General features: G+C 40.8%; 1 protein-coding gene across 2 annotated transcripts in view; it reads left to right on the top strand.

The window, feature by feature from the left end:
- The window catches only part of RNGTT (RNA guanylyltransferase and 5'-phosphatase), a 347,964-nt gene that overhangs the window by 288,694 nt on the left and 32,384 nt on the right, over positions 1 to 26,886 (top strand). For both annotated transcript variants that reach the window (XM_066605238.1, XM_066605244.1), the window contains one exon: positions 17,905 to 17,971. In XM_066605238.1, the coding sequence (XP_066461335.1) occupies positions 17,905 to 17,971 (67 nt within the window). The remainder of the gene's footprint in view (positions 1 to 17,904; positions 17,972 to 26,886) is intronic.

Genomic DNA, 26,886 nt, shown 5'->3' with positions numbered 1-26,886 from the left:
TTAAAGACCAGATTCTGCAATACACTCATTTACAGCAAGGATATCTCATACTTCCTTGGCTACTGAAGTGCCTCTCTGCAAGGATGTGGGAGATAGGCAGGCAAGTGTATAATCGATAAGATGGACTAACAACTCACTGACAGATCAGATTACATGCTGCCCATGCAAATCTATGCAAAAGTGAGGGAGGAGGAGCAGATGATCGAGAGAAACAAAAAGACACAATGCTGCAGCTCACAAGGTCTTACTGCCTCACAACTACTTGAGTGATGGTTATACTTCTCAGTACTACTTTATAATATCCTCCATATTGTTGCTGCTTCTCTATGTATGAGATCTAGTGATAGGGGGGCATGATCTCTTCTCTCTTTGTGCAGTATATGGGAAACCACATAGCAGCTAGTCTCCACCCATCAACTCAGTAAAAACTGCCAAGTCTTTCACACAGGCGTCAGGATATCCCATTTGTGTTCTGCGTTTTCTCACTGTAGCACTCGAGGAAACAATGACAGCCATTCAATGCGATGGCTGTGATTGGTTCATCGAGCATAGCAGTGATTGGCTGACCTGTGGCGCTTGATAACCTGTCAGAGCTAGCGCTTCCTGAAGGCGGGGTTTTTGAACCCGTGACCAAAAAGCGCTGGGGGGAAACTACAAGCAAGTAGAAGTGCGGTGGAGCGGACAGCACTTGTTAGGTAATGTATTGTGTTTTGTTTTTTTATGCAAAATGGTTTATTTTAGGGCTCAAAAATGATGCAACACATACGAAAGCTCCATAGGGAAACATGGGCTGCAAGACATCGCAAATCGCGGCTGTGTAGAGCATGCTGTGATTTTGTTTTGTAGCAGCCTACCAAACATCGCTCATGTGAAAGAACCCATTGGAAAGCATGGGCTTCACATACATGTGATTTGTGCACTGTCGCATCACGAGAAAGTCGTGTGATTTTGTAGCCTGCGTGAAACCGGCCTTAGACCAGCTTGTTCATGCCGTAGGCATGTTTCACATGCTATGTACTGTGAATATATTAGCCTTGTTAGAATGAAGTTAGTTGATTATTTGGTCACTTCAGTTTGGGCTCACTCATACAGGCATGTGTGTCCCACGGGTTTCACATATATTTTTCAAGAGTATAAAATCCGCAGTACACAGCAAATACACATGTCCATGCATATTGGCTGCATATCTTAAATCCCTGTAGCCTATATTAGTGCATATAATGTACCAAAGTTGGACATACTGTGTTTTCTTTTCCACGCACGTAATGAAAAAAAAATTGCGGTGTGAGTGGCCCATATTGTGCGCATGAAAAATACACGTTTAATACACCTGCAACATACGCCCGTGTGAGTGAGCCCTTTGATTGGCAAGCTGAGAATTATTTGCTTAGTACTAATTATATGACTATGCAAATCTCTTACTAGATTTATTCAAGTGTAAGGTAACTCTCAACCTACCGTACTTTTGAGAAATTATTAGGCAATTGATTCAATAGCAACTTATTATATGAATGATATTAATGTGACCCCCTTTGAATACTTCAGAAAGACCTAAAATTCTAATTGCCTGAGTTCCCTGATAAGCGTGCTGCTTCTGGTTTTACTGCAGCTGGACTCCATCAGTGTCTTCACATTTTCTAAGGGAAACCATGGTAAATATAAATTCTCCTGGCACCTCTTCATAGCTAAAGGAAACAATACCAATAATGTCTTTTGGAAATTGTTGTTTTAAAAAGGTTTTCTGGTTTAGAAAGCATATTTTCAAATACCATGTCTCTAAATTAAAAGAGGGGCTTCCTGTTGAGGACCCTCATTTATTGCCATTGCTATAGCTGCAGGGTTTCCTTTGGAGGAGCCAGCAGATCTGTACATTGCATAAAAACGTGCATTAGTTTCAATAGGAACCGTGTGACCCTTTATTCCCCTGGGGTGGGCTGCAGGGAAATGTAATGCTTGCTACTGAGTTTTCCTTTAGATTTCTATTGCTTGCTGGACCACCCCTTTTAAAGAGTTGCACAGGTTAATTTAAACACATACTATTGTAGATAAAAAAAACACAGATAAAAAACACCAATCAGCTTTCTGAAGGGGCCACAGCACTCTAGTGAAAGCTGTGGTTGCTTCAATGCATCCCAAGCACAGAGCCATGGCTGGGTCTGGTATAGCAGGTCATTTCCATTCAGTTGAGTGGCACTGTGCTACTCTCAACCATGTGACCGATGAACGTGATATCACACGCCTGAAAAAAAGCCACCAAACTTACGTGAGCATTGTGCCCTCTTTAAACAGCTGATTGATAGAAGTCCTGAGCAGTGGCCCTCGTTGTATTATATGCTGATTCCCATTGAAGTAAATGGGACTCAGCGTATGATAACAGCCAGGGCCAATCTGCGATGTACAGTACAAAGCTGGATAGCAAACTTTGTCATCAGTATCACTTCTGTAGTAAGCAAGGATCAATCATGCACAGCCAGTAAACGGTCAAGAATCTGTTTAATGAATGTGGCACAGAGTGTTAAGACAGCAATATGCAGTCCTACGCTCTTGCTCACAACCTGAAGGTGCAGGTTCAATCCCCACGTGGTTCAGGTAGCCGGCTCAAGGTTGACTCAGCCTTCCATCCTTCTGAAGTCGGTAAAATAAGTACCCAGCTTGCTGGGAGGTAATAAATTTAAAAAAAAATTACCTGAAAGCGCTGCGGAATAAGTTGGCGCTATACAAAAAACAACATCATTATGGAGGAATAAATCCAATTTCGGCTATTTTTGCACCGTTATGCTGTCACATTATTTTTTTTAAATACAGTATGGAGCTGTTGCTTCCGGCACAAAGACAGCTCCGTACCCAGTGACAGTGAGCGGCCCCGTGGATCAGCTGATCAGCGGATTGCTGCTGGTCTGCTCTCGATGACTGATCCTGAAGACAAGTAGTAAAAAAGGCCGACAACCCCTTTAAACAAACAAGCCAATATCTATTAACTACGTTTATTATTAGTAATGCAAGCATGAAATGTGCATAAAAGTAAATAAGTGCTCAAACATAGACTTTTGCAGGCTGGCTATGTAATCAAAACCATTTTGTTCTTTTCCTGCCACTCTTGGTACCCCCTGTCCTTTTACACCAGCTTTCTTTGTCAGACTTTGCTCACTCAACACAATTCTTACCCAAATATTGTCAAAGTGGAGTATATGAAGTGCGACGCTAGTTCACATAATAGTTAGAATGCAATGCAATCAGCAACTTGTTTTATATTTTATACAAAATCAGATCACATTCAAATGAAGTAATACACTGCTAGAGAATGCTGGGTTTGACATCACCCCTCCTGTTCCAGGACATCACCCAAAGAACACAAGATGCTTAGCTGTCTCCTTTTATTCCACAAAGTTATTTATATAAGAATGAATTTTATTTTGTGTTTTTTCCCCCTCTCCATTCATAATGCTTGCTTGATTGGTATTGAGTCTATTTTCCCAATGTGTTTTCTACTAGCCTAGTATTATAGTTCTGGAAAAATGTCAGACAACATCATTCATTTCAGTTTACTCAGCACAATGGACCTCTAAAACCAAAAACGGAAAATGTCTAATAATTCTGCTGAAGCTAAATGTATTGTTCTGTGTATACCTACATCTTCACCGTAGGTTTGTAAGAGGGGATCAGCTGCAGATTTCACTTAAGGCAGTTGAAGCTCCTTGTGTATCTTTAGTCTTTACAGTTTCATGTATTGATCCATAAGATGAACAAATAACTGTCTGCTGTGACCATATTAGAGCATTTCCCATTCTGAGCTGTTGCATGTTTTGTAAATGATAACATTTAAAAGGGTTGCGGTTTAGGATCAGATGACATAAAACAACATGTATGCGAGTGCATGTAGTGTTCACACTTTGCAAAGTACGCCTTGTTGAAACGTGGCTGCTGAGAGCATCTCCGGTGGACTGTAGGAGGCTGAAGGTGTTTACAGCTGATGGATCCAACTATGTAAAAATTAACAAAATAAAGCTAAAAAGCTTACAGAATACCTGTCATTTCAGGTGATTTTTCAGAATAAGCTGTGATGGGGTGGTGGCAATAACTATTCAAGGATAAAAGAGATCTTTCCAGCACTGAACCAGGATATGTGTGTTGAGCATGCTTGTTCTAGCACAGAAATAACCAAAGGGAATCAATGAAGACAAATTTGCATAACAAACAAATAATTTCTGTCTGTAAAGAATTAAAAGAAATGCAGGAAAAAAGTGATCTTTATTTTCTTATAGAAAATGCTCAAAATGACCGCCATCAGTGGCTATACAAAGGTGTACATGGTTGAGTGTGGCGGAATGGATGGCACATAGCTAGAGATGAGGGAGCATACTCATTGTTAAGGACCGTCACACATGACCAGTCACATTAACCTTTCAAGCCTTGGGTTCCAAATTAGTTCGTACCTGGATGCATCACGGAGACCAAGAACCACACAAAGAGTCGGTTTCCAGTTCTCCTCAGATACGTAGAGAGAGCCCCGGCAAGTATATAGCTCACTCTGCTTAAGGCGTACGTACTCTGAATCTTTATTAACTTTTCATAGCGTTTCTCAATACAGGAAAGGAATACGTCATTAGTCACGGCTTTAATCTCATTGGGTTAAAAAATAAAACATTACAGCATAGTGTGAGAATATATATGAAATGTCCTTCAAATGTTAATGTTATCTCGTCCTCCCTTGTGAGTTTGGATGGTCGCAGCATCTTATTAGCACGATTCGTTCTTTTCCCAGAGCTCAGGGCGTGGGAGGGTTTCTTCTGATAACGATTTTTTCAGGCTTGGTTCTCGGAAGAATAAAAACAAATCATTAGACATTGCACCGAATCTCATGCTCTAAAGTTATTTCTGCTTGAATTATTGTTTCACTACGCACAAGCTTATTTATATATTATAATGCTCCATTTTGTATCTAGTGGCCATTTTGAGACAGATTCTTCCATTTTATGGACCTGTACTTTCTCACTCATTAAGGGACAATACTCCAGCGAGTATCGTCCTTTTCAAGTACCTGCCTGCTCGTCAGAAAAGATTACCCCCCGCTCCCCCATTCTCACCCCCGCCGGCACCCGAATCTTTTCTGACAAGCAGTCGAAAAGGACACTACTCACTCGAGTATTGCCCCTAACAAGTATACTCACTCATCTCTACACATAGCATTTCTGCGGTCACCGTTTCATAGACTGCTCGTATTTGCTTCTTTAATTTGCCAACATTACAAGGTGCTACTGGGTATTTATCATAGACCGCTGTCTTAAGGTGACCCACAAGAAGAAATGCAAAGGGGTCAAGTTTAGGGAACATGGTGACCAAGGAACAGGGCTATGTTGTTCAATCTAGTAGGTTACAAACTGAGATGCAAGTCACTCTTCGGGAATGAGGTGGAATGCCATTGTGCTGGTTGATGTTGTGGCAATGGGAAGTCATCAAACTGTCCTCTTTAGAATGCTCAGATATCTATCGACATTTAGGGTGCCGTCAAAGAAAATGGGACAGAGAAGCTGCTCACCACAAATGTCACATCAGATGTTTAGGGCAAAATGCATTTGGTATTGAGCTTGTTGAATGCATTCTGGAGCATGCTCTGCCCAGTGGTGGTCATTTTAATGGTTGTACACTAAATCCCAGGTAAACAAAGCCTTATTAGTTCATAAGACGTGCTAAAGGAGTAGTGGTTCCTCATGCTATACATTCAACATCATGTTGCACTTGTCAAATTGCTGCTCACATCCTCTACATGCTGGAGATAGCAGTGGAATGGGCACATAACTTGGCAACGTAATATCCGATGTATTTGAGTCCACTACAGCCCACATATACACGGACATTTGAATGCGGATATGGATGGACACATCCACATCAGCACACTCAGAATTTTCATATGCATCTGTCTACGTTTGGTTTGTCTTTTTTCCAGGTTTAAAATGACTATTTAACAGTATTTTTCATTTGTAGATGACATTGCCGCTGTACTCTACATGTCACCTAACAGCTTGTCTCTTATTGTAGAGACAATGGCATTGTGTGTCACAATATGATTCGTCTAGGTTTCTTTCGTTATTTGCATCGTGGCTTAATGTTAGAAAAAATAGTTTTTTTTCCACCGATTTATCATGTGAATTTCACGGGACCTTTTATTTGGCTGATTTATTTTATTTCACTGATTGCACTATTTCATTTGTGACATTTTTTATTGCCTTGCATGTGTGCCGCTCTTGCCATTCACTTCTTTGGGAGTTATGCAAACGGCAAGCAATTGGATATGCCATAAATGAGTTAAGAATACTAACTTGTATTTTACTCTGTTAAGTCACATAAACCACAACAATTTTTAAATTGCGATATTTTTTTAAAATGCTCCTATGTCTAGATAATACTATTAAATACAGATTTCTCCACCCTTACTTTTCCACAATTTTTTTTTTAATAGTCGATTCTCATACAACCCCTTTATCAACTGTTCATAGGTGCGAAAAGTCTGATTGGTGGTGGTCTTACCACATAGACCTCCCCAATCCCAAGAGCGTGGTTATGTTTCCCCCTTTTCGCCCCACGGTACCCTCACAATGAGTATGACCTTGAAGAGAATGGTGGCTGCGCATGTACGCTGCCGCTTCATTCATTTTAGTTTTACGTGATGAAGATAAGTTTACACTAGGCTACCTCTGATAGTCCCATTAAAAATTCTGATGGATGGGGGTCTCACCACTGATCAGGCTTTCATTACCTATCCTGTGGATGAGTGATAAAAGTCGATTCTGCCACTCCTAATTTCTCACAATACATTCTTGCCATTCGCTAGCAAAACCCCCTCTCCTCGGCTGCAATCTACTTCATAGCCACTGGCTGACCATAATAGACACGCACAGCATAAATATCTCGTGACAGCGTACTGCAGAATATGTCAAGCCAAGCGGAAAGGTATGGAAGGACATATCTATACATCTTATGGTGCCCCCTGTTCTTTTGTTTTCCCCTCAGAACATCCACCTATTGTGTTGAACACTGGTTAGAAAAACAAATTTTTAGTGCGTTGACTGTATTCTACACAATAGCAGGAACCACTCCATCACCTGTATGTGGGTGTGGGCACATATTGTGGAAACGCTGCAGATTCTCCCCAGCAGAAAAGTTTACTATCAAAGTGATTAAAGCAAATCCAGTTCCCATGTAGTGTAAAAAAAACTATGCGGATTTTCTACTGACAACTGTAACCTGCGGATTTGCTGCAGATATTCCACAATATGTAAACGCACCCTACAAGAGGATCTGAGCGGTGGGACTGAGCTACTGGGCATACCTGACAACAAGTATTAGACACACTAGGTGAACTTTGAAATATATAATACAAAGCACTAAAATATTTTTTTCAAGCAGAAAAATAATCTTCCCTAGCATCGTTGTGGTCTTTATTTTATATTTATTTTGTATATACTTTTAACTGGCATTAAGGTCACCTGCACACGGATTGGTCGGATTCCGCATGTGGGATCCCGCAGCGGAATCCGACCCTGTGCCCAAGCGGTGACACCTTCATTCCTGTCTGTAGTCTTTAAATCTGTCCTGCGAATGTCCCGGCAGTTGCTCCGGCGCACATACGCAGTACTGATTATTCCGCGCCGTTACTAGGCGATGACCCGGATCCCACAACAATGATTGTGGAGGGGCCGCGAGTCGGTTGGCTTCCATTGACTGAATGGAAAATCGCAATCTATTTTCCCTCATGTAGAGGAAATCACTTTTTGCCATTGCATGCTATTGGCCGTATTTACTGTGGAATCTGGAGGCAAACCCCCGCTCCAGATTCTGCAAGGCAAATCTGCCCGTGTGCAGGTGGCCTAAATGTTTACTATTCTCACAGTTTACCTCTGACAATGACCCAGAATAAATTAATGTAAAGTATATGACATAAAAAAAAATTATAATATTTTTAATGGCAGAGACTCAACAAGTTAAAGAGGTCCCCCGAAATCTGATTACATATCCTGAAACTGGACATCCTATTGCATTAGCAACTGAATTCTACAATAATCTAAGCTGCTGAATTTTAAAGCTAAATCATAATTTTTGCCCCCAGAAAAGCCTATCAAACCTAGAAGAACAGAGTGTGGTAAGCGCATATGCAACCCATATTTTGATTTGGTTAACTAGATCTTTAGGGAATGGTAACCAAGTGCAAATTTAAGAGCTTTTATTAATATACACCATTTACTAAAAACAGATTTATAAACCCAAACTAGTAAAGAAACTTTCCAAAACCTAATCCTTAAAAACAGATTATACTGCATTTTATTATTGGCTACTGCCACTTTTGTCACTGTAATTGGGGTCTATATAAAGTCCCATTTAAATGGAGCTAAAAAGCGATTGGTTGAGCGATATTGAGTCTAAACGCGCAGGTATCATGCACTTTTCGTGCACTGCTGGCTGATCGTTAAATTCAGGCCAACCTGAAAATCGTTGTGCGGTCTTATCAGGACCGAACGCTGAGTTCTCTGCGGGTAGTGCTGATAGCATTGTTACCTGTCGGAGAACAAAGGAGCTGAATGGAGATTAGAGCCCTCAGGCTATTAACTGCATTCAGCGAAGGCTTCATTTGCACGCTAATAAGTAAGGATGAGCGAGTATACTCGCTAAGGCGCTACTCGTCCGAGTAATGTGCCTTAGACAAGTATCTCCCTGCTCGTCCTTAAAGACTCGGGGGCCGCCGTGAAGCGGGGAGCTGCGGGGGACAGCGGGGAGGAACGGAGCGGAGATCTCTCTCTCCCTCTCTCCCGCCCGCTCTCCCCTGCTCCCCGCCGCGACTCACCTGTCAGCCGCGGCGGTCCCCGAATCTTTATGGACGAGCAGGGAGATACTCGTCTAAGGCACATTACTCGGACGAGTAGTGCCTTAGCGAGTATACTCGCTCATCCTTACTAATAAGCTATTAAGTAGCTGAGTAGCTACTTAATAGTTTATGCAAAATGATTGCTCAAAGCTGTCACTCAATCTGTCGTTTGAGCGATCTTTGAGCGATCATCGCTCCGTGTAAATGGACCTTAACACTTCTTAAAAATCACACTTTGTAAGGGAGTTTGAGCTTAACAACCAAAATCCTACCAAACTTCAAAGAAATATGTGCTGAATGTACCATTTCCCTACATGTCTACATTTTCTCAAATATCTTGGATGGTGGATGGATAAATTTGGGTATAACTGATGTTATTAAAAGAGCAGACTTTTTTTTCTTGTTAAAACATTGCAGATCAGCCAAGTCACTAAATACTCCTTCAAAATCAATAATTATACTTGTCTGTTGCCATCTCATCCCTCTGAATTCCTGCTGTTCTCTGCCTTGACTTCCTTTCTCTCCTCTCCCAGTTACCTTAACCCATTAAAGTCTAAGCACAGTAAGTTTACGGCACTTGGTCCTGGGCTTTAATCCCAGTTGATACCCTGTTTCCCCGAAAATAAGACGCGTCTTATATAAATTTTTGCTCCCAAATATGCGCTACGTCTTATTTTCAGGGGGTGTCTTATTTTTCAATGAAGAAGAATTCACATTTATTGTTTAACAAAAAAAACAAACATTTATTGCCGTATATACTGCACAGTACCGTAGTTGTCACGACAAACCAATATAGCTAGACAAACTGTAAAAACAAAGCAAAAATTATTTAAAGACCGTCATGTCATCATTTTCTGGCACATCATCATAAACATCTGAACCCGGAATCTCCTGCTGAATTTCTTGACACTCCTTTTCTTGTAAAATCTTCGGGCCAAAGCAGGAAGGTTTTTGCCCCAAGAATCTTCCACGATTCCTTTCTTGTACTCAACGGAATAGCTCTTTCTTTTTGCGCTCATGTCTAGGGGTAAAAATATACGGTAGCAACATTTTTTATTTCTTGTACTTTAGACTCTTCAGCAAAAAAGCAGACCCCCTATTAAATCAAAATGACACACAAAAAATAAGAGCTGTAAAGTACCTGGCTCCCACACACTGTCTGGAGACTGTAATGCTCACCCCCTAAGGCTGGAAATACACTCTGTGAGAACCCAGCCTTAAGAATCACACATATGGTTGCCTGACTCACACACAGAGCCATAAAAAAAAGTAACGTACCTGCAGACAGAAGTTCCTGTACCACTTGTAAGCAGGGATGGTATTGCAGCTTCCGGCCACCAGGGGGAGCTCATCACAGCAGACGTGTGCAGCAGCAAGAGAACGACAGTATGGGGTTTTGCAGCCAGCAAAGGGAGCTTACAACAGCACACTCGTACAGCACAGGAGGAGGTAGGAGACAACGGGGATGGCAGCAGGGGACAGGCCTCTTGACTTGCCTGCACACTTTAGTATGCCTTATTATCGGGGTGTGCCTTATATTAGCGATTTCTGCAAATTTCTTAATGTCTTATTTTCGGGGGTGCCTTATTTTCGGGGAAACACGGTAGTAAAAATACGGCGGAGGATTAAAGCCCCTGCTTCTGCAATCAATTCCGAATACACAGCGCTTCCTTTCCAAATACACAGCGCTCAATGAATGCTATGTACTAAATAGTGGAAGTATAACTTCCACTATGCGAGCCGGCGGTCACGTGACTGCCAGTATTCCCTGGCACAGCAGAGTCGCAGCAAACTCTTATCAACTATTGTCACCTCAGGGAATGTTTTCTCCTGTAACTGGGGCTCCTATTGATGCCCCAAATACAGTGGAATAGTGTCAAATAGAAAAAAACAAAAAACATGTGAATGTACCCCAGAGGTCTTACATGACGTCATGGGGGACATAGATAGTAAAAAAAAAAATAATTACATACATACGTAAAACAAAGTTACAGAATAAAATAAAAATATATACATAAAAAAGAAAATAACCCAAAGCCAACGCGAACCAAAACCATTGCCATATGCGCCCTGTATAACAAAACCATACATATTCTATATCAAAACGTCTGAAACAAAATGAGAAACCTGTTCCCATACTTTATTTTGGCATGAATATACTAATTAAAAAATGTTTATAAATGTTAAAAAAATCATTTTTTTTGCGTTTTACCCCTAATAAAACTGAAAAAAATTGTGAAAAAGGTATAAAAAAAATAGTCCTATATGTCATGGAAAAAAAATTCTGCAAAAAAAAAATGTTGATAGCAGAAGGAAATATAGGGTTTTTAAAGCACCACATGGGTAAAATCTAGAGATGAGGGAACATACTCATTAAGGGCAATTTCGCAATTGAGCATCAATATTTTCGAGTACCTGACTACTCGGGTGAAAAGATGGCAGTCAAAGTACAATTAGGTGGAGGGTGAGAGAGAATCCATCACAGTCAGTAGACAGGCCATGAACACAAGAACCAAGAGACAAAGTTAAAAGATGACCTAGGAGTACCATAAAGGAACCAGGGTGAGGTCAGGATCAAGAGTATGGAACAGAGTCAATATACAAAGAAACAATAGCCAAGTAAAGGATGACGCTTAATCTGCTGGCAAGGTTCAGGAGCCGGAGTTCCCTTTACATAGGCTCCAAGGGTCTGATGTCTTCTTTAAACACTGGTTGCCTTTCCAACCCAACGCTGACGTCCGAGCAGAGAAGTAGAGGTGTCGCTGGAACTGTGACTGCCCACATCAGCGAGTGAGATGAGTAACGTGTGGATTCATACACTAGGTATTAGCCCTACTCGGTTTGATGCCTACGGCACCATGTCAGCTGTAGCTCAATATAAATAGTCATTTGTAAATGCGTCATTTGTTATTTACACGCAACGTATTTTCAATATTTGAATTGTTCAGCTCTGTTAGGAAATTATCTGAATGTAAGCCATTAAATGAGGCTAAACATTTCTATTCCTTTGGCTTCCTGAGTTATGGGGAAGTGTCTTGGTCCTGATTCCCTGTATACTTTATAGTCTGTCACATTACCTATTAATGTAATCAGTGTGGCACAGCTGCAATATGGAGTCTGATTTACTTACATAATCTTGTGCATACTGATTGCAATAAACTCCGTGTTTATGGTACATTATTTAAATGCATTATTTGTAGTGACACCAGTGCTATATCATATTGTATGAGTAAGAAGTCATTAAGTATGGGATATGTCAGTAATATTCATGGCTTTATTGAAATCATTGAATAACTGCATGATTACTGCAACTATCTCTATATTAAACTTTTTTCATTTATAGGTAATAAGACATAACAGGCTAAACAGACTTATGATAAAGTGGAGCAGGGAAAATATTCTGCATACGTAATCTTTAAAGCCACAATTTTACATTTAGTCAATGCCAAGAAGCCTGAGACAGAATAGCACGGAGGGAATCTTAAGCAGACTGCTCTATTTGTGCTTGCTCAATATTTACTCTGCACTATGTAAATATTGATGGCCTGCCTACATGATTGGCCGTCGATAGTAGATTGGCAGGGGGTCTTCCGCCCAGGATCTCAGGTGATCTGCTGTGTGTCAGGCCGGTGCGCTACTGACTGGAGCAGATTTCTACCTGCAACAGATAGCTCCATTCCTACTGCAGTAGCCTGGCCAATTCCCATTCACTGCAGTGGGGTCAGAGATGTCTGCTTCCAGAAATGATTTATGACCAGTAGCATAGCGGCTCAACTGATCTCCAGGGTCCCATGCAGCACAGACTTGGTGATCTACTGTTGATTGCCTATTCTGAGGATAATCCATTAACAGTTTGCAGCTGGCCAGAGCCCTTCAATGTATGACTTTCCCGATGAGGAGTTGTTAGGGAGAACCTGGTTATTTCAAAAATTCCCCTGCAAAAAGAATGGTTTTCTGGGTGATAACTATGTATCATCTTGGGTTAGATGGAACTGGATTTACATGGTTAAAAGAGAAAACTCTACTCTTTTATGTTCTGTTTTCTATTGGGGGATATTGATATTTTTTGTTTTACTCAAAGCGCTGTGAGAGAATTGGAGCTGTCTTCAGGCCATCTCACTTTTGTGGTCTGCAGAGAGTTTCTGTAGAAAATACGGTATGAGAGGATTAGCACAGTGTTTGAGGAGAAAAATAGCACTAAATCCAGAGGCTATTAAACTTGTAAAATATCTGAGCTCGAAACCCATTGAAGTTCCATGTGAATTTCCTGTGGCAATCATAATATTATTTTCGGTTGATCCCTGTTCTCCATGCCACGTGGCCTTCTTGACCTCAATCTGCAGAATAGCATTTTATTATACCTTATTAGTATGGAAACTGGACACAGTACTGTTAGAATAACATTAGAGTCGTTTAGGCTTTCTGGGTATCACCCTAATTATGATGTACAATGTACAATATATTCCATTGTAACTGGACCAGACAGAATATACATTGGACAACAGATTTGTTGCCAATTTTACTAATTTGCACATTGGTTCATATTTCAATGCCCATTAGGATGCATTGGGCATCTTTTCTGCTAACCACAGCGCGTGTTTTATCATAATTGATGAAGATGACAATAGAAAGAAAAAAATTTAAAAATGTAGAATATATGATGGTTTCATATGGCTTGAATATTTCATAATCCAGCGACCCTTTTTATATCTCGCAGTAGATACTGGTACCATTCTCATATATATAACAGCGTTAGGTTATGCATAAAGGATGTTTGTTACTGAAGCACATTTACTGTCTGTTTTAAATAGTTTATAGTGATTTTCAAAGTTTTCTAAATTGCAACCGTAGTAGAATAAACAGAGAAAACAGCATAGGGCATGCTTCACAAGACATATCAGGAATGTAGGGCACAACTTCATCATCCTGAGAAAGGTCTGTGAGAAAATCTGGGGGGGTCAGTAGAAGGAGGTAGTGTCCATCTCTGTCCAGCCTGGCAGGGAGAATCCATGTGTATGTGTGTAGGCGGGGAAAAAAGGTTGGTATAAAAATCTCCATAAGGGCCCTTTTACATAGAACAACTATTCTTCATATAATTAAAGGGGTTGTCCCGCGAAAGCAAGTGGGGTTATACACTTCTGTATGGCCATATTAATGCACTTTGTAATGTACATTGTGCATTAATTATGAGCCATACAGAAGTTATTCACTTACCTGTTCCGTTGCTAGCGTCCTCGTCTCCATGGTGCCGTCTAATTTCAGCGTCTAATCGCCCGATTAGACGCGCTTGCGCAGTCCGGTCTTCTCCCTTCCGCTCGTGCCGGAGAGCTGCTCCTTGTAGCTCCGCCCCGTCACGTGTGCCGATTCCAGCCAATCAGGAGGCTGGAATCGGCAATGGAGCGCACAGAGCCCGCGGTGCATCGTGGGTGAAGATCCCGGCGGCCATGTTACTAAGGTAAGTAAGAAGTCGCCGCAGAGCGGGGATTCGGGTAAGTACTGGACGTTTTTTTTTTTTTACCCCTGCATCGGGTTTGTCTCGCGCCGAACGGGGGGGCTATTGAAAAAAAATAAAAAACCCGTTTCGGCGCGGGACAACCCCTTTAAGTTGTCCAAAAATGAATCCGTACACAGATTTAACCTCGTCAATGGACAAAATCCTTGTGTGGAATTATGATGTGTGCACTTGAAATGATATGCCAGCAATCTGCGCGGAAACACTGTAAAATTACGCATGTGCATTTTGCCCATTGATAGGGCTAAATGCTCATGCAGATCCACAGCAGAATAGCTGGGGTTTAACAGGCAGACTCTATAAAGCAAAATTCCACAGTGGCTCCCATATGTGAGCATAGCCTAAAGCTAGAGGCACGTGGTCATAGCTGAGAGAATCAGACTGCACACAGACACTATCCGAGTGCTGTCTGATATACATGGACCCTGCACATTAAATGTCCATGATCAACAAATGGGAATTTGACATGCCATTAGGTTAGACCATGGATCCATGGGAAAAATTGTTCATGTGTGTAGCTTAGTAGGCTGTAATGGGGCCATGTGCGGTGTCCATGGAATTACATGGAAAGTGCTCAGCCAAAATATAGGGCCATGTAGATTGGCAAATAGTGCAGAGGGGTGGAGAGGAGGCAGAGAGGGAGCGGGAAATCAGAGCACTGCTCCCGGCTCTTCCAGCCTTCTCCCCCTGCAGAGAGACACCGTATATCGGCCGGCATGAATACCTGGCCGATATACGGTCGGCTGAATGCACCCTAAGGCTGCGTGTACAGCAGGTTGAGAACCAAATGAAATAATATATTTCACCACAAATAGTTCATTATGTAGCCATGATAAGGACCACGAATATTGATAACCATATGGATATGTACCTTCATAAATGGTTTAAAGTTTAAATCGTACTCTGCAAAAAAAAGTTGTGTAATTGTCTCCCTACCAGTTGTCACTTTTGTCAATTCTTTGCTTCAGTCTGGTCCAGTTGTCTGGTTGTTTTTTAGTGATCCTTTGGTTATGTTTTTGGCGATTCATGGCCAGTAATACAGTTTGATCAGAGCTATAGAGAGAAAGTTACATTCTATCCTTCAGAGCCTCTCTATGTTCATCATTCTAGAAAAGGGTAATCTTGTGGACTGTCACCTACTCTTATCCTGTGGTTGTTGTTAGCCGTTCATTCACTTTAATATCAACCACCTGGTAGAGTGGAACCTTCTGTGTGCTATGTGGTCTACAGAAGGTCAAGAGACGTTCACATGTGGCATGCATAGGATTCTACTTATTGTACTGGCTCTACAGCTGAACCCCAATCAAACTGTTCATTCCCCTGTTGTCCACCGAAGTACTAAACAAATTACACTAGTTGAGACTTCCTATAACATTTGCCAATGAACCTCTCATTAGAGAAGACTGGTGACAGACACACTGAAACATAAACCTGTAAAGGGGATAGTTTTCTCATTTCTGTGATGAAGCAAGGGAACTGCCTGGTAAACCTAGATCAGTAAATCACAATCTACCATTAGGCCATCACTGGGGCACACTTAAATGTGTCATCAGAAAATAACCTTCTGTTTCTATCAAGTTTTTATGTTGCACATTTTTCTAATTGTGTTGATTTTTTTTAATTTTTCATGTCACTATGTATAATAAAAGAGATTCTAAGAACCTGTACTTTTCAGTCTGGCCACTAAAGGGGCATTTACACGGGACGATTATCGCTCAAACTAACTAAATTGAGTGATAATCGTCCTGTTTGAATGCAAAACATATCATTTACTATTCGTTCACTTTCAGTCAGCATAAACGCCATCGCTGGATTGCTTGCTTCTCGCTGCATGTAAACGCTCCCCACTGAGCACATCACATAGAAGGTAAAGCGCTCAGCTAGGAGCCCGCAATCCAGCGGGGATCTCTGCCTGTCTAAACTCTCTGCACGAGCGCTAATGACCTTAGCAGTGATGTCAGCACGACTCGACTGTCCTCCCATCTAAACTGGACATAAGCCTCGTGATAGTCCAATGCATCCTTTTCTGTATAGAAAACTATTCAATCGTGATCTCATTAGCATGACAGGCAGGATTACAACAAAAGGTGAAACAGATGAATAAATAGATAACACAGGATCTCCACACAGGTTCCAGAGCATGCCTCTTCATAGAAGTCAATGTGTTCTCTCTGTTGTCTCCATATGGAAGTGTCCCGACTACTATTAAGGCCCTTTTACACTGAATGATAATCTTCAGATTCCCGTTAGATCACGGGTGTAAATACCTGTAGCGACGGACTGTGACCAGAGCGATATCCAGCCTTATCTGCCTCCATTCACTGATCGATCCTCACTGCCATGTGAATAACTACAAGATATTAGGATTTTTTAAATATAACATGATAACATAGAAAATTTAAATCAACAAAAATTACAAAAAAGTTTCACTTAAAAACTTGATTAAGGGCTCATGCCCACGGCCGGATTTCACCACAGCTATAAGCTTCTATTGAACCTAATAGCTCAATGTTCACACTGCGGAATTCCACACGTGAAATAAACCGTGGCATGCTCTATTTGCCGCGGGAATATGCGTGGCCGGCTTGCATTGTAGTCGATGCAGGCGCGTCAGGCGGGATGCGCACAGCGGATCCGGGAGGTGAGTATGGGGTCTTTAAGGTGGGGGGCCGTGATAGACTCCACTGCGATATTCCGCTGGCGGAGTCCATCACGGCCGTGGGCATGAGCCCTTAAACAATACATCATTTTCTAATGACCCATTCCCTTAAACTGTTTCCTTCTTTCTTTTCTGTTTACAAAAACAAGTAGGAAGAGGATTAAAATTTTTAACTTTTAGAATGTTACTAGAAAGTAGACAGGTCAACCATATTTATGGAACTTTTTTAGATACCTTATTGCAGTACATTTGTAGAAAAGCCTTGTAATTTATCTAGGCACTGATGAGGCAGCCAAAATTACATTTCATTGAATTGATGATGAGTAACACTAGCAATTGTTTGTGGGTTGTGTGGCAATACATCCTAATACATTGCACTGAGTTTCAGACACGGGAGCAATGCTTTGATTTAGCTGTTGGTGTATGAACAGTAATTGCAATTCCAATCTACCCGTATGTGTAGCCATATGCACTCCATAACCATCTGAGTGAAGTACCTTCTGGCTGAAATTAGTGTCCTCATAACTCAGGCCTACCATCTCTTCTATTTGTCTTTGCCCTCCTTTCCATAGGTATGTTTGTATTTTCCTCTGTGTAAGCTACTGGGGATTCTTCTATTGCTATAAATTTTGGATGGTAGTTATATAAATTGTTGATGCCGAATAAAAAGCAGACAGTTTCTTGATTGTTTTCTTTACCAGCTGTCTGCTATATTAGTTGCTTAGATTATACAATAAATACTGTATTAAAGTCTGCCAAGCTTACTTAAAAGAAAACTATAATTCTTAGTATATGTAATTAGATTTTTTTTGTTGTGCCAAGTATTATTTGAAGATGTAAGAAATAGTTTTGAATGTCCTTTGTTTTCTCCTCTAGGCTTCTGACTCAGAATGTTGGATTGCTCTTTGTTGGAAGCTACGATCGTCCTTTTTCTCAGATAAAGGTATACTGTTTTACGCAAACACCTTTTATAGATAAATATATTATTGATGTAGTAACAGAAGAGAGATTTTATACAGTATTATTGAGATTACATCACAAAATGCTGAACCCCGTACCGCACGTAGCATACGTTAAATATGGCCTTGTCAAACGGAGTAGCTTTTAAAGTTTGTGCATTTTACATTTGTTCAGAAAATTCACACTGTGTTCAAGCTGATTGATGTCATATGCCAGGCACAATTGGTAAGATCTTGCCAATCAATTTTCAGATGCTGCCAGGTATTAAAAATAGCCTAAAGTTTAAAGGGGTTGTCCCGCGGCAGCAAGTGGGTCTATACACTTCTGTATGGCCATAATAATGCACTTTGTAATATACATTGTGCATTAATTATGAGCCATACAGAAGTTATAAAAAGTTTTTTACTTACCTGCTCCGTTGCTAGCGTCCTCGTTCCCATGGAGCCGACTAATTTTCGCCCTCCGATGGCCAAATTAGCCGCGCTTGCGCAGTCCGGGTCTTCTGCAGTCTTCTATGGAGCCGCTCGTGCAGAATGCTGGCTCCGTGTAGCTCCGCCCCGTCACGTGCCGATTGCAGCCAATCAGGAGGCTGGAATCGGCAATGGACCGCACAGAAGAGCTGCAGTCCACGGAGACAGAGGATCCCGGCGGCCATCTTCACCGGTAAGTATTGAAGTCACCGGAGCGCGGGGATTAAGGTAAGCGCTCCGGTAAGCTTTCTTTACGTCCCTGCATCGGGGTTGTCTCGCGCCGAACGGGGGGGGGGGGTTGGAAAAAAAAAAACCCGTTTCGGCGCGGGACAACCCCTTTAAGTGCCAGGATGCCTAATAGAGAATGTCACTTGAAATTAAGCCTGTAATCGAGCAAAAGTCCTGAAATGTGGCTTCACAGGGACTGGGAGTACAATTGAAAACTAACATGAGCTATGTAGTAGCTTACAATACTCGTAACTCCAGTAATACTCTGTTGATTTGCTGGAAATCTAACCAATCAGTGTGTGCAGTTCACTGGTGAAACACCTGTGAATCAGTGCAGTGTAGGCAAGCTGAACCAATCAGTAAGTACCGCTGAAGTTCATTCACTAATTGGTTGTCTTCATTGAGCCATTTAGTACAGACTGGTGATCGGCTGAACGATTACATTTTTGATTGCTCCTTTCCAATCACAACGGAAAAGTACTTGGTGACCAAGTTAGAAATGAGAAAACACTAATTTATCTTTCTCCGTATCTTTCCTGCAAGTGCAGAAATGATCCATTGTTAGTAGCGCAGTCCCTCTTGTAAATGGGATGTGCCTATTACAATAATGTAAACTGGTTCGTATAAGTCAGTGTTCCCCAACTCCAGTCCTCAGGGACCCCCAACAGGTCAGGTTTTCAGGGTTTCCTCAGTATTGCACAGGTGATGTAATTATTGTCCGAGCTTCAGACATTGCCACAGGTGTTCTTACTATAGGAGATCCCGAAAACATGACCTGTTGGGGGTCCCTGAGGACTGGAGTTGGGAAACACTGGTATAAGTGATCGTCCATGCAAACCACTGCACAGTAATTGTAAATTTAAAACCAGCAAATGCCAGTTGTCTTGCTATATCTGTGACCGGCAGTCATTGCAGGAAATAATCTGCCTGTATAAAAGGACTCATTAGTGTACCAACATAGTGTTTGTCTGTGCTAGATGTACTGTTCATCTGTCTGCCTGTGCTAGATGTACTGTACTACATGCATTGAGCTGCTCTCTACCTGGGCTGCATGTTTTGTTTTTTTACCTATAGTACAGTATGTATACTTTAACGCTATCTATGCCTGGACCCAGCTCTTTCCTTGAACAGCGGCTTAGAGTGGCTTCTTTAATTTTTTACTCTAAGGACTTTTACCGACTAGCGTTTTTTTTAACGATTTTTTTTGTGCAATACGATTTTAACTTTAGAAAGTTTCCTTTGAAAAACAAGCAGCGATATCACAGCATTAAAAAAAACGCTAGTGGGGAAAAGCCCTAAAGAATTTCCTTAACATCAGGCAGCTTACATACGGACTTTCAGTGTTTTATTAGTAATAATTTACTTTTGTGAAGTATTCTTGGTGTTTATTTTAGGGAACTTGATCAAATATCACTGACCTCTACTGTGAAGACAACTGCAAGAGTATCCATCTAAATTAGGAATGCTCTCCCCAGTGGAGATGGCAAGAATCTCACCAACAGACCAGGATAAGAAAGTTTCTATTTATTTGAGTCAAAGCCATGTGTTTTGGAGCGTATGGCTCCTTCCTCAATGCACAGGCATATGCAAAACGCATCTCTGGTTCAAACCAACCGAATCTTTCACATCCTGGTGTGTGGGTGAAGATTCTTGCTATCCCCATTGGAGAGCACATTCCTATTTTTAATGAATACTCTTGGTGTTGTGTTCAGCTTATCCATATTGTGGAGTGGTTGTAGCACAACGAAAAAAAGTGAGCGGAATTAATTTTACCTTACTTATCCTGTTGATTGGGTTACTGTTCAAGGAAGCACTGTGCCTATTATGTCTTTTAGGAGTATCTCTACTTTGATTAGTCCAGTTCTGTAGCTCATCCACTGTACCTGTGTATTCTGCACCTTTCTTCCGACCTCCAGATCATAGAACCAGCACTCTGACTCTGTTCTGTGTCCTGCAGTGAATGGGTCAGTTTTGTCATTTGTCATAAAGGATAACTGTATTTCTTGCCCATAGCAACCAATCACAGTGCAGCTTTTATTTCGTATTCTGCACTACAAAGTGAAAGTTGTGCTGTGATTGGTTGCTATGGACAAGAAAGTCAGTTTTTCTTTATGGCAGTGGATATAAAATGGATCCAGGACGCAGAGCATTATCAGACTGCTAGTGACCTGGAGGCTGGAAAAAAAAAGTGCAGAATGTGCAGCCTGGAACATTTCATGACCTGTCTGTTGCATATAAACAAGTATACAATGTTCCTCATGCATATGCTTGTACAGAACATAAAAACCTTTTCTGGTAACTATTCATGTTGAAAAACTCCGAAATAAAATACTGCAGATGATGATTTCACTTAACAGAATAACAGGGATGTGAGGAAAAAGATGTGTCAATGCAACGTTTCTACAGAAAATCCTATACTTTGTACATACATGTAAATGTATCTGTTTGTGTTTATAAAGACTGATTTTGCATTTGGTTTTACACCTAATGTAAAATCTCTGAGTATGTTTAATCTTGGAAGAATTTCTGAAGAATTTCTTGTGTGCTTCTTCTATACGTCTCCTCCTAATACCTATATATTTCAGGTTATACTCCTGATATACATATGCTGCTGGCATAAAGTCCAACCATTATTATAACCTTGAAGTCACTTTGTACTAGATTCTGCACTTGATTACACCAGGTCATCTGCCTTCTAACTGAACCTTATGTTTTCTCTTTACAACAGCTGCTATATCTCTTTAGGGAATAACTTTTATTTATTAATCCACATTTATTCCATTACAACAATGTCTTGTGACTCGGAGTAGGAAAGCTTTGTGCAGAATGGTAGATGCATTTTTATTGAGCTTTTATATGAATAAAGAAACATCCCAAGAATATTTCTTTAGCTTTATATTACAATATAAGTGTGGCATTCTATCACAGCTCATAGGTAACGTTGTAAGAATGCCTGAATTAGCATAATTATTTAGGCAGCGTAAAGATCCGGAATGGTACTTAAAATGTGGGAAAAAAACAGTCAGCACTGTGAGTAGGGCCTGTGTCCTATCAACCCCTTCTCCTATGTGCTTCGTCCTGCAATGTCTATATGAAGGAATCATATGCTAAGAAAATGCTATGTTTTACGTTTATTGATCAGGTTCTTAAAGATGAACAGATGTCCCTTAGAGAGGATACTAAAACTATCCTAAGGGAAGAGATTCAATCTTCAATGCCAAACTATCTAGACCCCTTTCTGCCAGTGCCAGTGAACCCCCAAGGAAATATGCAAGGATCGGTCAGATCTCCTTCTTAGAGATAGAAGCTCAAGAGTTACTTGATTCTGACTGAGAAATTGAGAGAGGGAAGTATATGTCCTCAAAGCCTCAGCAAGATGATGAATAAATACTACTTTGACTTAGAAGACAGATTCCCTACTTAAAGTGGTACATAGTACTATGGATGTACAGGAGATGAAGAAACAAAGGTTTATCTAGAATTAAATGTTTTTGAAGGGGAGGGAGTCATGGCAGAGAAGAGGAGTGTTCCAGGTATATTCCAATATTAAGTTAATGAGTTACCATATTTCCTAGTGGAATGGAAAAAGAACAATGGTTTCTATGGAATTTAGGAATAATGAAGAACATACTGCCCTTTTGATGAAGAGGATTCTTCTTTATGGAAGAGACTCCAATAATTGTAATTTAGACGGCCAAGGCAGTGAAATGTAGTACTATCCTGTTTGAATTTTAATGTCATCTATGTGATTCCTTGGACTGGAAGACCGACCATCTTTTAAAAAAGGACTGTGAGGCTTTGCAGCTGTTATCCAGACTCGCACTACTTCACTGACGCGTTCTGTAAAGATCTGGATGGACCAGCTTGAAAACCAACAAAAAGTAAAAACCTCTAAAGAACAACTGATCAAGTTGATTCTCTTACTTAAAATGGACAGGGGCTTTCTCAATTATGCCTTGGCAGAATGCGGCTGCATCCGCACGGGCTACAAAACATCGCTCATGTGAAAGAACCCATTGGAAACCATGGGCTTCACAATGTAGCAATGATTTTGTAGCAAGATTTTTTGCCCTTGCGGATGCAGCCTCAGTAAGATTTGCCACAAAGACTTGAATACTTACCAACTCGACCCGCAAAGCCTTGTGGCTAAAGCTTTGGTCTGGCTACACACTATCCAAGATCAATCTTTGTTCAATAGGTTTTCACTGCAAATGAGTTCAGTCCAGAACTGGACAAGATTTTGAAATAAGAGCTTTCCAGAAGAGAAACAGGTAAAAAAGGAAAACCGTTGTCTTGATTTCTCTTCCTAAATCCAGCGAATGAGCCACTAGGGGTAGATGCACTGTCTCATGAGTAGATGGAATTTGTTTATGCATTCCCTCCTTGTTCATTAATGTCTCCATTTCTATTTCTGTACCCTGACAAGCTGATTTTCCCATAGAGTATGGAAAATTCTGTGCATATTGTAGCTCATAATACCTGGATTTACAAGAACCCAACATACCACCTATATTGGAGTTCCTTTAAGAGGGGCTAGAATGTCTGCCTCAGCTATAGCACCCCTAAAAGTGCATGCATCAGCTTTATTTTTTTGGCTGTTTGTTAATAGATAAGTTAATCAGCAGGTTTATCAAGACTGTATCTTGTATGAGACTATTAGACCTTGGGATTTGAATATGGTCCTGTTGGTCGTAACTTGAGTCATCAAACATTAAGTTCCTGTCCTGTTAGGCAGGGATCTTCCTAGTCATAACTACATCTGGTAGGAAGAGGAGATCAAGATTTTATCTGTCAAGTAGCCTTTCCTAAAAGTGCTTGAAAATAAAGTAATTTAAAGCCTGACCCATCTTTTCTTCTGAAGATCGTGTCAGAATTACATAAAAATGAGTTCATTGTTATTCCCTCTTTTGGTAAGGATCCCAAGAAGAAAGGAGATTCCATAACCTAGAAGAACTATTGTACACTAACTAGTGGAGTTAAGAACTGAGTCAAAAAGACATCAAAGAGCACCTTTGCAAATTTGATTAAATCAGCAATTAAAGAAGCCTATGGATTCCAGGACAAACCTGTTGTAACTCTCATTAAGGCCCACTCTACAAAAGCAAGTCTCTTCTCCCTGGACTGAGAAGGCAGAAACATGCCTCGAATAGTTTTACAGAGTTGCACCATGAAAAAACGCTCACAGCTTCACAAAACATTGTAGACTGGATGTCAGAACTAGCAGAGACTTCAGATTCAGATGAAAAGTCATGCCAGCTGTTGTCCCACCCTAGGAGATGCTTATTTGTTATGTCTCCATAGTGGAAATAGAGAATTATTGCTACTGTTAGTTCGATTTCCACAAGCCCTCCATGACTAGTTCCTTCTTTACTAGTATATCCAGAGACAAAAGGGAAAATAAACAAGTGTTGTGTTAAATCAATGTAGTAATTTAGAAAACACTGCGGAGTGTATAGGGGAGGGGCTATTTAACCAGTCTGTGTTCCTGTCCCTACAGAAGGGGGAGAGCAACCTCCATTGCTGCCGGCGTGAAGGGCTTGTGGAAATTGAACTAATTTTAGGAATAATTCCCTATTTAATGTCACATGCAAGCCTCATGAAAGTTGTAATACTATTTCTATTACTTTTTTAGGAAAATAAATTCTTTTCCATCTTTAATATAGTATGTAAGACTGAAAAAAGACATATGTCCATCCAGTTCAGCCTATTACCCCCCAATGTTGATCCAGAGGAAGGAAAGAAAACCCCAATGAGGTAGAAGCCGATTTTCCCCATTTAAGGGGGGAAAAAACTTTCCTAACTCCAATCTGGCAATTGGAATATTCCTTGCATCCATTGCAGCTATTCAAAGTGGTGTTATATACAGTAACATAGTAACATGGTAACATAGTTCGTTAGGCCGAATGAAGACAATGTCCATCTAGTCCAGCCTGTCTATCCTCCTGTGTTGATCCAGAGGAAGGCAAAAAACCCCAAGAGCAGAAGCCAATTAGCCCTTATGGGGAAAAAATTCCTTCCCGACTCCCTATGGCAATCAGACTAATCCCTGGATCAACCCCTAATAGTTCCTACCTGCCTGTATACCCGGATTAGCAAATAACCTAAGATTTATATCCTGTAATATCCTTCCTCTCCAGAAAGACATCAAGTCCCCTTTTAAACTCCTCTAATGATTTAGAAGTAGTTAGTTAGTTGTTTAATAAGTGTAAGGAATAATACATACCCATTGATTTTTTTTTATGCACTCAGACGTTAAACTGTTTCCAGAAGACATGAAGTACTTTGATTTTGTCTGTTAGTAACTAAGCCTTTTCTACTTGAGCTGAATTGTAAGTGCTGATTGCATGTTCATATATTTCACTGATCTCAAACAAGTATAGTGCAATCCAACCAACTCTCAGCCTGAAGAGAATTTCCTGCCCAAATACATTTATACATCGATGCAATCAGAAACTTATTTTATGTACATTATAATTCATCCCTTCCAATTGTTAATGAATAGCATTGCCTATGTTGCATTAATGGAAATTGATTTAGTAAAGCGTATTCTCAAATCCAAGAATTAAACAATTATGCTGAAAGATCAGTATGCTAAAAGATCAGCGATCATTTATCAGAGATTCACAGCGGGATACAGCTGATACTATTGTTTCAGCTGTATCCCACTCCCTGAACACAGGCGGGGCATGAAGAATAAAGTGTTCCAGCTGTGTTCTGCATCCCCCACTCGGAGCGCTCAGCTGTATAACAGCCAGACACTCCGAGCGGTGAACATCTGGATGCAAAAGTCAAGCGGCCCCCCTTGTCTTCTGCATTCCCCGCTCGCAGCACAAAGGGATCTCTTCAACGTTTGAGCGATCACCTTGCGCTTAAAGGCACACAACGATTATCGCTGAAAAGAGTTTTTGTGCGATAATCGTGTCTAAACTAGGCTGTATACAGTGTATTAACACCACAGTGACCAAGCTTTTTTTAGTTTTTCCATTTTCATTTTTCCTCCCCACTTTAAAAAAAATTATAACTCCTTTATTTATACCATCGACGTCACTGTATGTTTTTTGCGGGATGAGTTGTATTTTTCAATGGTACTATTTAATATACCATATAAAGTACCGTTTATTCCGGTATATAAGATCTTTTAACCCCGAAAAATCTGCTCTGCAGTCGGCGGTCGTCTTATACGCCGGGTATACAAAAAAAAGCAGTACTCACCTCCCCGGCGTTCTGCGGCGCTGCTGAAGGCTGTCGCTCCCTCCTCGTCCCCGACAGAGCATTGCTTTCTGGATGCGGGGCTTGAAATCCCCGCCTCCAGAAAGCTAATGCTGTGATTGGCTAACTCAGGCGGCGTCAGCCAATCACAGCCATTCAATGACATGATTCAATGGCTGTGATTGGCTGACACCGCCTGAGTTAGCCAATCACAGCCATTCAATGACATGATTGAATGGCTGTGATTGGCTGACGCCGTGTGGTGGGGTTTTCAAGCCCCGCATCCAGAACGCAATGCTTTGCCGGGGACGAGGAGGGAGCGACAGCCTGCAGCAGCGCCGCAGAACGCCGGGGTAGGTGAGTACTGCTTTTTTTTTTTTCTTACACTGTATTCCTGGCGTATAATGCGACAGTTGGGGGGGTCGTCTTATACACCCAGTCGCCTTATACGCCGGAATATACGGTACTGAAAAACTTTAAAAATTCTAAGTGGAGTAAAATGAAAAAAGAAACAAATTCCGCCAACTTTCACTGCGCCTTGTTTCTACGGCGCACAAACTGCAATAAAAATGGCATGATAACTTTATTCTTTGGGTCAGTACGATTGCTACAATACCAAACTTGTAGTTTTTTTTGCTGTACTATTATTTTTTTTCAAAGACATTACATTATTTAAAATTATTTTCTGCTGCCATCTTCTGCACGCAATTACTTTATTTTTCATCAACATAGTTGTGCGAGGGCTCATTTTTTTTGCGGGATGTTCTATAGTTTGCGTCGGTACCATTTTGAAATACATACGACTTTTTAATCGCTTTTAATTGCATTTTTTCTTGGAGACAGAATGACCAAAAAGAGCATTTATGGCGGGTTCCTTTTTGTACTTTGATAGATCCGACTTTATGGTCGCAGCGATACCAAATATGTATTTTTGTTTTATGATTTAGATTCTTTTATTATAAGTATGGCAACAGTTTTTTTTTTACCTTTA

This window comes from Eleutherodactylus coqui, chromosome 1 (assembly GCF_035609145.1).
Source record: "Eleutherodactylus coqui strain aEleCoq1 chromosome 1, aEleCoq1.hap1, whole genome shotgun sequence".
NCBI classification, from domain to species: Eukaryota; Metazoa; Chordata; class Amphibia; order Anura; family Eleutherodactylidae; genus Eleutherodactylus; species Eleutherodactylus coqui.
Note: the sequence above shows the minus strand (reverse complement) of the source record. Positions and strands in the feature narration are given on the sequence as shown.